This window comes from Marmota flaviventris, chromosome 1, assembly GCF_047511675.1.
Source record: "Marmota flaviventris isolate mMarFla1 chromosome 1, mMarFla1.hap1, whole genome shotgun sequence".
NCBI lineage: Eukaryota > Metazoa > Chordata > Mammalia > Rodentia > Sciuridae > Marmota > Marmota flaviventris.
Genome location: NC_092498.1, coordinates 94,447,163 through 94,460,965, shown reverse-complemented (window position 1 = coordinate 94,460,965; position 13,803 = coordinate 94,447,163). Strand labels below are relative to the sequence as shown.

Below are 13,803 nucleotides of genomic sequence, written 5' to 3'. Positions count from 1 at the left end.
ATAATATTAATTTTTAAGTGTAACATTTTGAATTAAAATGGCAGCCAAAAATTTTTCTAAAGAACAGTCTATACTTAAGATGTCAATGAAGTCTCATTTTAGAGATTAATGAAATCGCCTACATATGTGAAAATTGGCTATGTGACTATACCAAACAAGGAATACAGTTCATAGAACCCAATTCTTATGCTTATCTGATTTGCAAATTTTATTTTAAGAATTTAAAATAAGAACTAAGTAGAACAAATAAAAATAATTTTAAAAAGAATTTAAAATTTAAAAAAATACTATCCAGCATTTTGTCAATTAGCATTTCTATATTCCCACAAAATGTTTGCACTGATCTTTTATAAGAATAGCAAATCTTTTTAAAGTCTTCTAAATAAATGCTCATATTCAATATAATTTTAGTGTTAAGTACATTTTAATTTCAAAATTAATATGCAAAGTATCATCTATAACAATATACCAATTAGCCAACCAAGAACATGAAAGTTTTCTACTTTTATTTAAAAACATCAACAATAGCTTTTTCAGTACACGAAAAATCAAAAATATTGAATAATTTTAGTTTTAAACATAGTTACTAATTTGGTAGTCTAATTGGTACTTGGAAAAAAAAACAAAGGGACCACAGAATTTTAAAGAATTCATAACTAGATGAAAGCATATAGGCAGAAAAAAAACCCAAATACCAAACATGCATTTAAAAAAGAGAGAACTTTCAAAGAAAAATTTAAAGAATTATGAGAATGGAGAAAAAGATGCCCATTTGTAAGAGTCCAAAGAAAGTATTATGTACTTAATGTCCTTAGTTATTCAAAATAACCAAAAAGATATCAGAATAGTTAGTAAAACAAATATGCAAGAACCAAAAATGAAGAACTGATTTTTTTCAAGCACATTAGTTTTAAGCAAAGAAAACATGGCAACCTTTTCCTGGAACAAATAGCCCAGTAGCTCTCGCTCTTTTACATCATAATTTATCTAAAACAAACAACAAAAAGACAAAGAAAAAAAAAGACCCAGGATCACTCAATTTGTTAAACTACCTGAAATACTATATAAAAAGTTACATAAATTTTTAGAAATTAGCATGTTAAAATACATTTATTCATTAACAGTAGTTAAAATTTCAAATATAGTCTGCTTTTTGTCCACCAACTAAAAGAAATTTTTTTCATAGAATTTTAAAGTTGAGCTTCTTTTTGCAAACATAATATTCTACTAGGATACCAAGACCTCTGAGAAATAAAGTAACTTTGCATAATGTTTTCTTCTTTTCTTGATCCTGGAGATTAAAGATTGAACTCAGGGCACTTTACACTGAGCTACATTCCCAGCCCTTTTTATTTTTTATTTTGAGACAGGATCTCCTTGAGTTGCTTGGGGCCTCATTAAGATTCTGGGGGTGCTTAGTACATCTGTAATTCTAGCAGCTGTGAAGGATGCAAGTTCAAAGACAGCCTCAGCAACTTAAGAGAGGCTCTAAAGCAACTTAGTGAGACCCTGTCTTTAAATAAAATATAAAAAGTTTTGGGGATGTGGCCCTGTAGTTAAGTGCTCCTAGGTTAGATACCCAGGACCAAAAACAATAACAACAAAAAAGATTCTAAAGCTGGCCTGGAACCTGCAATCCTCCTGCCTCCCAAGTCATTGGGACTTTAGGCAAGGATCCCCGTGTCCAGCTCTTAATGTTAAAGAGTGAATTACTAGCAGAGCAAATACTAGAAATCAGGCCTTCTAACTTTTCATTACTTCTTCACCTCTATATTATGACTTCAGATATCTCTTATGGTAATATAAATATCAAAGACAAATATTGCATGTACATTCTCATATATGTAAGTTTTTAAAAGTCAATCTGAATGTAGAACAGTGAGAGTTGAGAATGGGAGGGAGGGTAGGGAGGGTAGAGCATACTCAAGCACAATTAGAAGGAAGATGTTCTAGTGCTCCACAGCACAGTGGAGTGACCATAGTTCATAATAACCTATATTTTATGAAGAACTATAAGAAAAGAGTTTGAAAGCTCCAAACATAAAGAAATAAGAAAACAGAAATGCTAATTACCCTGAATTGATCAGTATATACTGTACATATCTATTAAAATAAGCATACTATAACCATAAATATGTATAATTACTACATGCTAATCAAAAATTTAAGGAATTAAAATTAAAAATACATATTTGTAAAAAATACTATATTACATAGCAGGAGTCAAACCAAGTGCCTCTAGTTTGTTCACTCCTTAAAATGGTCTTATTAGCTATTCAAAAGTTTAGTCATATCACATTATGGTGAAAAAAATTCTCAATAGTGATGTAATGCAGATCTGAACTTTGAAGCTTTTAATTTGGGAAGTACAGGAAAGAAGTTTCTTAGGATTACCTTTTCCAAAGCAAACTTAGTGTTTCCTACTGAGGATAATGACAGTGTGTAAGATCCAACAAGAGCAAAGTTGCTGGTACGCACAGCATTGAGACCTCCTGGACTGGCCATAACTGTAAAGAAAGAAGAAATACAGTAAAATCCAAAGTGACTTTTGTAAATATAAAGAAGAATTCCTCACCCCATCCTAACAGAATAAAATTAGATTGCCACAGAGAAAACTGCCTCATTTTCCTCCATTTTTAAATATGGGGGGGAATAAAATATCAACACATAAAGAAGGAAAACTATTCAGAATTTTATCTTTTTAATTTGAGGTACAGACATACCTACATTTTGAATGGTTATTTTTTAAAGACACAGACCTAAAAATGAATACATACAAAGCAATTTTCCCATAAGAAATATTGAAGAGACTTTAATTGCTATTAATCATCCAGGGTGACATAATTAAAAGCAGAGGCTATTTCTGCATAGGACTTCTTAGTAACTCCCATGCCATAAAGAAGACACTAATAACCCAAAGTAGGTGAGTAAAACAACTTCATTCTAAACCCCTATGGAAAATTTAGATATAAAGCCATTCTAGATAAAGCCTCTCCTGGCTTATTGGTGCCCCAGTTTCCAGTAAACTAGAATGAAGCTTTTCTGACATAACACCAGTCATGATCAGTAAAGTTTAAAAAAGTAAACTCCACTACATGGCTAGCACCCAACAAATTTTAACCAACAAGAGAATTAGGAGTGAAGAGTAATGCTACCTGCTGGAATTGCCAGGTGACTATCACATGTGTACTGACACCATAGCATAAATAATGTAAAGATTGGTAGCCTATGTTGGTAACTAAGAAATGTACAACCAGACTATCTGTTATTCCAGCCAATAACCTTAAATGTTACTTTTAAAAAATACACAAAAACATTATCCCAAACAAGACCAACATAAAGTCTTATAAGTCAAGATAGCCCATCCATAAATGGATATATTTATATATGTAGAAAAATGCTCATTTCTAAAGTTTCAAATAGTCCAGGATCCACTCACCAGAAGATTGAAGGTTGCTCTTCTAAAATAAATAAATAAACATATATAAAGAAGAAACATAAGTTATTTCCTTTATTTGATACGAAGATTTAAGTATTAAGTATAAAACCTTAACACTACAAAAACTACATTTCCAAAAACATTTTTCCTATATAAATATTGAGAGCTTTCCCCCCATTAATATATTTTAAATATTTTCACAGTACTAAGGGCTTTATAATTAGCTAACCAATTTATAATCATAAGTGTAAGATGAAATTCTTCAAGAAATCCCAATTTCTTAAAATTTTACTTACTGTGGTTATGGAGGTGAGGAGTCTTTTTGGAGTAATAGCCTAGAAGAAAAAATATCTTCATTTATTTCCAATTTTGTGATTCAGAGTTTAAAACTAACTTAATGTTGTATACATTCTCTCTGCCCCTGTCTCTCTCCTTTCTGGCTTCCATGTGATGATCAGGTTTCTTCCCCTTCCAACATGATGTCTTGCTCACCTCAGAGTAAGAGCAATGGAGTTAGGAATCACAAACTAAGTCTCTGAAACCATGAGCCCAGAATAAACTTTTCCTCAAATACACAAAAAACATAAAAACTAACTTTGAGGTGTTTCCACAGAAAAGTAATTTTAATTCTTTAATATGAATATATCATCCTTTATTAAAGATTGTTCCCTATTGCTATTCCTTTCTTATTAGTGCTAAAAAAACAAACAACAAAGCCTATAATTTTCATTTTTCTTCATTTTATTTTTACAACTGAAAGTCAGAAGAAACAAATTTTTAAGAAATTATGACTTAGGCAAAGAACAAGAATATAGACTTGGAAAGTTAGAAACCAAGCTGGAGGTTCTGTTTCTTATTATTCTGCACAAGTAACCACATCATTCATTAAGTACTGGTTTAGAGTAATGAGTGAGATAAGAATACAGAAGAAAGCACTGGGGAAAAGTTCTAGGTAGTTTTAAAAGTCAGCTGTCAGGTACACACAGACAAAAGAGACTTATCTAGACTGAGTATATCAGGAGCTTACACTTAAAATCATGATTACTCACTATAAATTTACTTTCAGTTTACTAAAAATTATAAATCAATTAAAATTAATAATTATTCCTGCTTAAAATATTTTTACTAGGTATCTATAATTCTCACCTTGGACTTAGATGTTTTTTTCTTCTTATCAGCACCTGAGGAATCTTTCTTCTGTACCTATACACAAACCCAAAATACAATTAGCTTGATCTTCTGTCATTAAGAAAAATATACTATTGGTTAGTTTAGAAAGTTTTAATGGCTTACCAAGCTATAAACTTCAATATTTATTTGAAAGTCATTGGACACATCTTGCCTGAAAAATAATGAAATAAAACGTTTTTTGTTTTTTTTAAAAAAAAAACCTAAATTGTACCTTTGCAAATGTCACAAATACTGTTGTTACAAGACTCTGAAAGTAAAGGAATCCATTGTGTTTTTTAACTAGAGACAATAAAAATGGACAAGAATAATCTGGGTGTTTTTTTTTTCCATTAATACAAGTCAGAACTTTATAACTCCAGATCTTACATAATAAAAGCAAAATTTGTTTTCAAATTAAATTTTGACTCTGTACTTTTCAAAATAAATCTAAAATCTTTCAATTGAGACTGAATATTAAGTACATTATTAGATTTAAAGCATACATAAAAAATTGTGGTCCAGATTTAATGTGTATAACACTTCAAAATATAAAATATTTATAGTCACATGGAAAAAATGTGCTACTCACTAGAAACATGAGAAACATGTAAAAAAGTAAAACCAAAAAGAGGCAGGATATACAGTTCAGTAGTAGAGCATTTGCCTAGAATGTATAAGGTCCTGGCTCAATCCCCAATACCACCAAAAAACAACAAAAAAAAGGAAAACTGAGTTATTTGTCCACATTTTAAAGATTATTAAGGGCTGGTGAGTAACTCAGTGGTAGAATACATGCACAGGCCATGGGTGGGGAGGAGGGTACTATAAATGTCACCTGCATGCTTAGTCTACATTAATTTAATTAAAAGAAAATATGTCTGAACCACAAAAAGACTAATTTACTTACAAAGTAAATGTAGTAGTGAATGTCAGAGCATCGCCATTAAGAGAGTTTGAAGTACTTGCTAATGGTGTGGCTACCATATTTTCAGCTCCTGCTTTTAGCATAATTAAGTAATAGTAATTTGCTGCATCTGTAAGAAATAACACATTACATAATTAGCACAAGTAATATCAGATTTAGTTAACTGGCATTCTGGAAGACCAAAGTAATAAAGTCATATGGCAACTGACTTACATAAAGTTTGCATTTAAAATCAATAAAAATTAATTTTCAGAAACAAAAAGTAAGATATAATCTGACAGCTATAATCTTGGAATAAATATCATCAAGGTCTCTTCCAATTATGTAAGTTGAAATAACTTTACTCCACATTACTCAATTTTTTCTTACTCTGAATTTTACTTAATGACCCCTAATTCTTTTGCTAATACTATATACCTCCAAAGGATAAATTATGGTTTTTTATTTCAAAACTGGAATTAAAATAATATGAAAGTTACACTGTGACAAATTCTAATAAAAACCTGAACTATTATTTCACTATTTATCATTAAATAATCACATATGTCAAGATCCATACTAAATTATCAGTTGTTTTTTGTCCACAATATATCAAAATCAGAAAACTACAACAATTAGAACTGAAATTAGCTCATTCCTACAATAATACTCACACTTTTATTTTACTCTCCAAATACCTCAAATTCACTTCTCACCTATGGCTATTCTTCTGTTTCCTCAAAGAGAAAAGTTCTACACACATTAAAATTTAAAAGAACCTTAAAAATGACGTTTATCCAACATTTAATAAAATTTTAAGCTTACTATACTTATACATCTCTCTTTTCAGATTCTACTGTCATATTGCCCTGGTATCCACTTGGCTCAGAAAAAAATTTTACTAGAATACATATTTTTTAAAGTTTATAGTGATTATTCAATCCAGAGGGCAAAGGAAATATTTCAATAGAAGAATCTCCACTGAGGCACTCATGACCCACATAATAGTAATTCAGAATTTATAAAACAATGAAGTGAATTTAAAATAGAATACGGTAAGCAAAATAAGTTCTTTGAAATGTTCCAGTACCTTTCTACAATAAAATTAATTAATAAAAGTCAAATGGTCTGCTCTGTCATCTTCAGAAAATATTTTACGTCTAAATTTACATTTAGCCTTACTTATAAATAGGCCTATATCCATTATTGTACAGACTGGCAACCTCAGTTATCAAATATTCCCTTATTTTTTTATACACATAACCTTTTAAAAAAAAAACTTTCCAGAATCAATTTTAGTGTTTAAATCACAACACATAATTTTCTAAAAATAAATTTTGAAGGCATATGATAATCATTTAATCTCTTTGCTCTTGTTAGATACACAAAACAGTAGAGTGTATTTTGACATTCTAATTAGGATCCATTCTTGTGGTTGAACATATGTGGAGTTTCACTGGTTGTATATTCATACATGAACATAGGAAAGTTATGTTCAATTCATTCTTATACATACATGTTGATAAAAGAATCTTTGAGGTTCAAAAAACAAGCTTTGCTTCTTTATACATGTGCTACTTGTACCTTATACAAATTCAATCTAAGTGAAGTTCATAATTTAACATGCTGTTGTTAATGGGAAAAAAAAAAAAATCACAATACCTGGCTTCTGAGCTGTACTGCACACAAAATCTGCTTTTAGAGGCAAGCGGATCTCTGACAAAGTAACTGATCCTTTGGATGGGACAAATTCACTCTGGAATATGGAATCAGCCTTATTCTTCCTCTGAGGCCCTTCATTCTTCAGTTTATTCAGCTGATCAATCAAAAGCGTTCTCTTCTCAGCTAAGTAAAAATAGCAAGTGAATATCCCAATTCAAGAAAACACACTGATGTGGCAATTGTACATAAGACCAGCGATAAAATCAATAACTCTTTTGTGATAAATGTTTGGTAAAATCTCAATTGTTCATCTATTTTACCAAGTCTTAATTTAATTCTTCAACTTTTGACCATCTTTCTGGTGTGGTATCATCTTTCCAATCGAACACACTTTGTCATTATCACAAACATACACAGAGAGAGATGGACACATAATATGTGTATATATACCACACACACACACACACACACACACACACACACACATTTAGGATATTCTAATTCCAGTTACCTTTATCTTTCATGCAAATTTCATTTTATTTTATATGGAAAATAAAACTTTATAAGAAACAAATAACAGATCAAATGAAACAGCTGGGTGTAGTGGTATATGACTGTAATTCAAACAACTTGAGAGGTTAAGGCAGGAGGATCACAAATTTGAGGCCAGCCTCAGCAATTTAGCAAGACCCTAATAAGCAACTTAGTGAGAGTCTGTCTCAAAATAAAAATATAAAAGGCTGGGGATACAGCTCAGTGACAAAGTGCCTCTGGGTTCAATCCCCAATACCAATAAAAAAGAGAAAAGAAAGTCTTTTCTTTAAAATTAGAGATTTCTTAAGTCAAACTCAGAAAGTTAAGGGTACTGTGTTTTCTCTCATATGAAGAAGCCTATAAGGAAAAAAGGAAATGAAGATGGGGAAGACCCCATGAAAATGAAAGGGAGCATAGTAGAGAAAAGGGACCAAGGGGTAGAAGGAGGGGAGACAAAGGGGCTAAGTACTGTGAAGTGATAGTAGCCAAATTATATTGTTAAATTGTATATTGTATGAATATGTAAAAACAAATTCCATCAATATGTACAACTATAATGTACCAATTTAAAAAATGGGGAAAAAATTAGAGATTTCTGAATATACCAGAGGAAATAAGTTTTCCCTGATTAGTGACATTTTTTTAATTTTTCAGGTATATCACACATACTTGCAATTAAAAGAAGTCTTTCTGCTTCAGCTTCTTCTAGGGACCCTTTCCCATGCTCTTCATCAACACAACAGTTAAGAGCCTGGCTAGCTTGATAGATCACCGTCTGCTGCAAATTTATTTCATTATTGAGTTCCTAGAGAAACATAAATGAGAGGAGGGAAAAGTACACATTTTAATCATCATTTTCAGTTTATTTAAGCTTGAATTCTAACTAACGTAATTGGGTAGTTTCCAAATTTTTCAAAGAGTAAAATCAAAAGGTTAGTTTCACTGCTCAGGTTTCTAGACTATGTACCAAAACCATTTAATAAATAAATTAAACTATAAACACTTTTTCCAGTAAAAGACTCTATCCAACAAGGTAGAAATGAAGAAAATATTTTCTTAACATAAAAAGAATACTTGAGGCACCAAATAAATCTCAAACTTTACCATCATCCAATTAATAGCTATAATTTAAAGATATTTGTAACCAACATGTTTTAAAAGAAAATTTCAGAGTTGGAATGTAGCACAGTGGGAGAATACTTCCTCTATTCATGAAGCCTTGGGTTTAATCCCTAGCACTGCAAAAAATAAAAATTAATAAATATTTCAGCAATATGAAACAAGCTTCTGACTTTTCCAAAAAGAGTATCTTTGGGAAATTAAACCAAATTCAAGAGAGATTTACTTAGCTACTGTGTCAGATACTCTTCTATTCATTTAAGGTATAGAAAGGAAGAAAACTGGGCCATTGACCTCAAAGAATTCACAATCTAGTGCGAGAAACATCCTAAATCCCCTTTCTCTGGAAGTGCATACCTGCATTTTCTGTTTGATATTAACTTGACCTGAAAAGGCATTCTTTTTTTCATCTAATTTTGAAGTAACATCTTCTTTCCGAACAATCACTTGCTTTATGGAAGGACGGTCTGTTTCTTTGAATCTTTGAGACCTATATGCATCAATGCTTCAGGAAAAGTTAGACTGTTAGAAATCCAGCAACACACTGAGCTTTATCCATTATTGAACATGTCAACAGAATTTGATAAAATTAAACATATCAGCAGAACATTTCACCACCATGGAAATGCCATTTGGTGAATGAGACTGAAAAGTTATTCCAAATTTTTATACAGGTAAGTTATTAATAACATTATAAATATAAATGGTAATACAACTTATGTATTGTATCTAAACCGTGAACTTGAGTGAACCAATACCTTCCCCAAATCACCTTACCTATAAAGAAGATCACGATCTTCAGAACCAATGCTATCACCAGATTCAGCTCGAGGAACACGGGTTCTCTGGAACTTTCCTGGTTTTGGACTCTCATCGCTTGTATGAGTATCTCTCAATTCCAATTTAGGTGAGGAAACTAAATTCTGCAGGAAAGTACATCAGATATGGGTAGATTTTATGGATGATTAACACTGATTCTAAATGATAATTCATTTAATTCTAAAAAGAATGAATTCTTCATTATTAGGAAATAAATATTCAACAAGTCAACTGACTCACTGTAAAACCAAAGGACTTTGAAAATAAATTCCTAAAAAGAAAATGAATAATGGCTCAAAGATAAGTGAAACCTACATTGGTAACTTTTTAAAAAAATATGTCAATCAATGTCCACAGCTGCAGTTATCCAATTTAGGGTGACAGCTAATGATAGTAATTAGCTCTCAATGAATGTTAGTTATGTCTGGTGCTAAACACTAATATATTAACATAATTTAATATTCACATCAACCCTCTGATATAAGTACTATTGTAAACCTCATTTAATGAATGAGGGAACTATTTGAAGAGAGGTTAAATAACAATAAATGTCAGAGCCAAGATTTATAACCAATGTCTGCCCTTGTAAGCCATATTACTATTTGGAGATTAAGAAAAACAGCAAAATACTGAAGAGTTTTAATCTCTTCAGAGAATGTTCATTAGTTTTACAAAATCTCCTTAACTACAAAGTGCCAAATCCCCAATAAAGCAGGATGGGAAGATCTAATATTAACTCATTTATTTTTGTCATGGGCCTGTTTACATTTAGTCTTTTCTTACCTCTGGACTTACCACACCAACTGTCTGTGCTAACGGAGCAAGTAAGGACATTGAGGAGATATTCAATGCATCTTCCTGCTCTTCATTGCTTTCTGCTTCTGCTTGATCCATCTCCTCTTGACTCTTTTCCATATCTAGCTCACCTTCTTCAAGGACATCACTGAAGATATCATTAATTACTTTTGAACTGTTGATATCATCCTCATCATCCACACTCAACTCAATTTCACGTACCACTTCTGAAAAATATGAGTGGATTCCATTTAAGGCTTTAAGAAGAGAAAGCAAAGGAGATCTAACATTCATGTGCTTACTAAATAAACACGACAAAAAAATGCTGAGGAAAAGCACTTCTCATTTCAACAAAATACTACTAACAAATGAAACAAAGAAATTTTTCTAAGTTCAAATAACATTTTCTAAGAAATGAAGGTTGAGTCCATCAAAAGCTGATTCAATGCCTTGGATTTAGTAGAGAATATTAAATTTAAGAACTCAAATTATAGGATAATATACAAAAGATTCAGACTTTCAAAACATGTTCTTTCAAATGACTTTTTTCATATTGGTGCGGGTTGCTTTTTCACCTGGGTGACAAAAATAGGCAAACACTGATGTCACATAGGGCAGTTCTAAAATAAGCCTTCGGGGCCACTAAACTCCCTAATAGCACCTGCAGAATATGGCAGTCCCATTCCCTATGAAAGTGAATGGCAGTCCTAAACAGATTTTCACAGGGGTGAAACAATTACCTAACAATTACTGCTAATAATACCACAGAGATTTTTGTGGAAGCTAGATATATCCTAGTTTAAAAAAAAAAAAAAAGAATATTATAAAATCACATTTTTAAAATACAGGACACTGTATATTTGAATATGTAATTCTAATATATTAATTTTTATAATGTGGCCAAAGTTATAAGAAATAAAGAATAGTGGTACATATACACAGTGGAATATTATTCAGCTATAAATAAGAATGAAATTATGGCAAAGGTCGAATGTTCCCTCTGACATGCAGATGCTGACTCACAATAGGCTAGGGGGTGGGAGGTAGAGGTTCACCAGATTGGACAGGGAGGAATAGAGTAAAGGGAGGGAGATGGGAATGGCAAAGACAATAGAATGAATCAGACATAATTTTCCTACATTCATATATGAATACACAACCAGTGTAACTCTACAACATGTACAACCACAAGAAAGGGAAGTTATACTCCATGCATGTATGATATGTCAAAATACACTCTACTGTCATGTGTAACTAAAAAGAACAAATAAAAAATTAAAGTTAAAAAAAAAAAAATGAAGAATAAAAACCAACCAGTCTGCTGTTCAACCTTTGGGTTTGATGTTGTTACTTTTAAGGACTTTTCCTCTTCTAAAAACAATGTTATTTTCAAAGGACTAGACTTCGTCATTTTGCACTCGGTAGAACCTAAAACAATTTTTGAGAAAGACTGAATTAAAAGACATAACAACCTAGAATTTTTAAATTAAGGAATCATCTTTTTTATTATAAAACTATGCCTTTAAGATATTCAAATGTAGAAATATGGAGAGAACCTTCTAAATATACCTGTCCTCACTTGACTTTCCTATCTCTTCCTCCCCACTGAGATAAAGAAAGGGGACACCAATATTACCAGGTTATTGTTTTTTTCATTCAGTTTTCCCTGTATGTAGAAATGTGCATATCTTTTATTTTATTTTATTTTATCAGAAGGTGATCATACTATACTGTTTTGCAATTTTTCACCTTTTAAAAAAGTGTCAATAAAATCACTCAAAAACTAGGACTAGAAGAAATCTACTTGCTTCATAATAAAGTCCACAGCTTTATTACAACTTTATTTACAGGCAAACACCTGTAAACCCAAAGACTCAGGAAGCTGAGGCAGGAAGATCTTGAGTTCAAAGATAGTCCTCAGCTACTTAGCAAGGACCTAAGCAACTCAGTTAGACCCTGTCTCTAAATAAAATATTAAAAAAAGGCTGGGGATGTGGCTCAGTGGTTAAGCACCTCTGGGTTCAATACCTCACCAGTACAGGAAAAAAAAAAAAAAAAGGTCCTCAGTCAAAATTATACTGAATACTCAATAGTCCTCTAAGATTAGCAACAAGGCAAAGATGACTGCTGTCACTACTTCTATTCAACAGAGCATTGAACATTCTAGCCAAAGCAATTAGGTAAGAAAAAGAAAATTATATGCATCCATATTACAAAGAAGTAAAATTATCTCTGTTCACAAATGATAGCATCTAATATATTGAAAATCCTAAAGATTCTATCACACCAAAATAAAAAGAAAAAACTGTTAGAACTAATAAGTGAAGCAAAGTCACAGGATACAAAATCAATGCATAAAAATCAGTTGAGTATGTATACAGAAACAGTGAAAAATCCGAAAAGGAAATTTTGAAAACAAATCCATTTACAATTATGCCAAAAAAGAATAAAATGCTTAGAAATAAATCTAACCAAGTTGTTGAAAGGCTTATACTCTGAAAATATAAAACATTGCTTAAAAAGAATTTAAGGAAGACACAAATAAAAGGAAAGACACCCATGTTCATGGATTAGAAGATTTAATATTGTTACTATGTCAGCATTATCCAAGTAACCTATAGATTCAATGCAATTCCCATCAAACCCTAATTAGCATATTTTTGAGATATTAAAAAACAAAGCTATATCCTAAAATTCATAAGGAATCTAAAGGGAACTGAATATCCAAAATATTTTTTAAAAAGAACAGAGCTAGAGGATTCATACTTCTTGATTAAAAATTTATTATAAATCTACAATAACCAATGCCCTATGGTACTGGCACAAAGACAAACATACAGATCAACAGAACAGAATAGGTGGCTGAAGTTGTACCTCAGTGGTAGAGTGCTTGTCTAGCACATATGAGGCACTGGGTTCAATCCTCAGCACCATAAAATAAATAAATAAGTAAAGGTATTGTGTCCATCAACAACTAAAAAAAAAAAAAAAAAAAATTAAAAAAAAATAGAACAGACTAGAGAACACAGAAATGAAACTTCATATATATGATCAAATGATTTTCAAAAAGGGCATCAAGAGAATTCAAAAGGAAAAGAAGAGTTTCTTCAAGAAATGATGCTAGGAAAATTGGATATACACATGCAATACAATGAAGTTAGACTCTTACAACACACTTAAAAATTAACTCCAAATAGATTAAAGACTCAATGTAAGACACAAAAGTATAAAATTTATAAAAAGAAAACAGGAAAAAAGCTTTACAACATTGGATTTTACAATATTTTCTTGAACATAAACCCAAAAGAAGACAATAGCAACCCTCCCCCCCCAAAATCAGATAGATTGCATCAAACTTAGA

At 31.3% G+C, this 13,803-nt stretch overlaps 1 protein-coding gene across 2 annotated transcripts in view; it reads right to left on the bottom strand.

The window, feature by feature from the left end:
- The window catches only part of Anln (anillin, actin binding protein), a 59,734-nt gene that overhangs the window by 20,421 nt on the left and 25,510 nt on the right, over positions 1 to 13,803 (bottom strand). Inside the window, exons 9-21 of one of the 2 annotated variants that reach the window (XM_071608451.1) lie at positions 11,757 to 11,870; positions 10,431 to 10,669; positions 9,606 to 9,751; positions 9,186 to 9,333; positions 8,379 to 8,514; positions 7,176 to 7,358; positions 5,517 to 5,643; positions 4,733 to 4,781; positions 4,586 to 4,642; positions 3,736 to 3,774; positions 3,440 to 3,461; positions 2,395 to 2,507; positions 934 to 987 (exon numbers count right to left, since the gene is read on the bottom strand). In XM_071608451.1, the coding sequence (XP_071464552.1) occupies positions 934 to 987; positions 2,395 to 2,507; positions 3,440 to 3,461; positions 3,736 to 3,774; positions 4,586 to 4,642; positions 4,733 to 4,781; positions 5,517 to 5,643; positions 7,176 to 7,358; positions 8,379 to 8,514; positions 9,186 to 9,333; positions 9,606 to 9,751; positions 10,431 to 10,669; positions 11,757 to 11,870 (1,427 nt within the window). The remainder of the gene's footprint in view (positions 1 to 933; positions 988 to 2,394; positions 2,508 to 3,439; positions 3,462 to 3,735; positions 3,775 to 4,585; positions 4,643 to 4,732; positions 4,782 to 5,516; positions 5,644 to 7,175; positions 7,359 to 8,378; positions 8,515 to 9,185; positions 9,334 to 9,605; positions 9,752 to 10,430; positions 10,670 to 11,756; positions 11,871 to 13,803) is intronic. The other variant, XM_027939672.2, reaches the window with a different exon arrangement.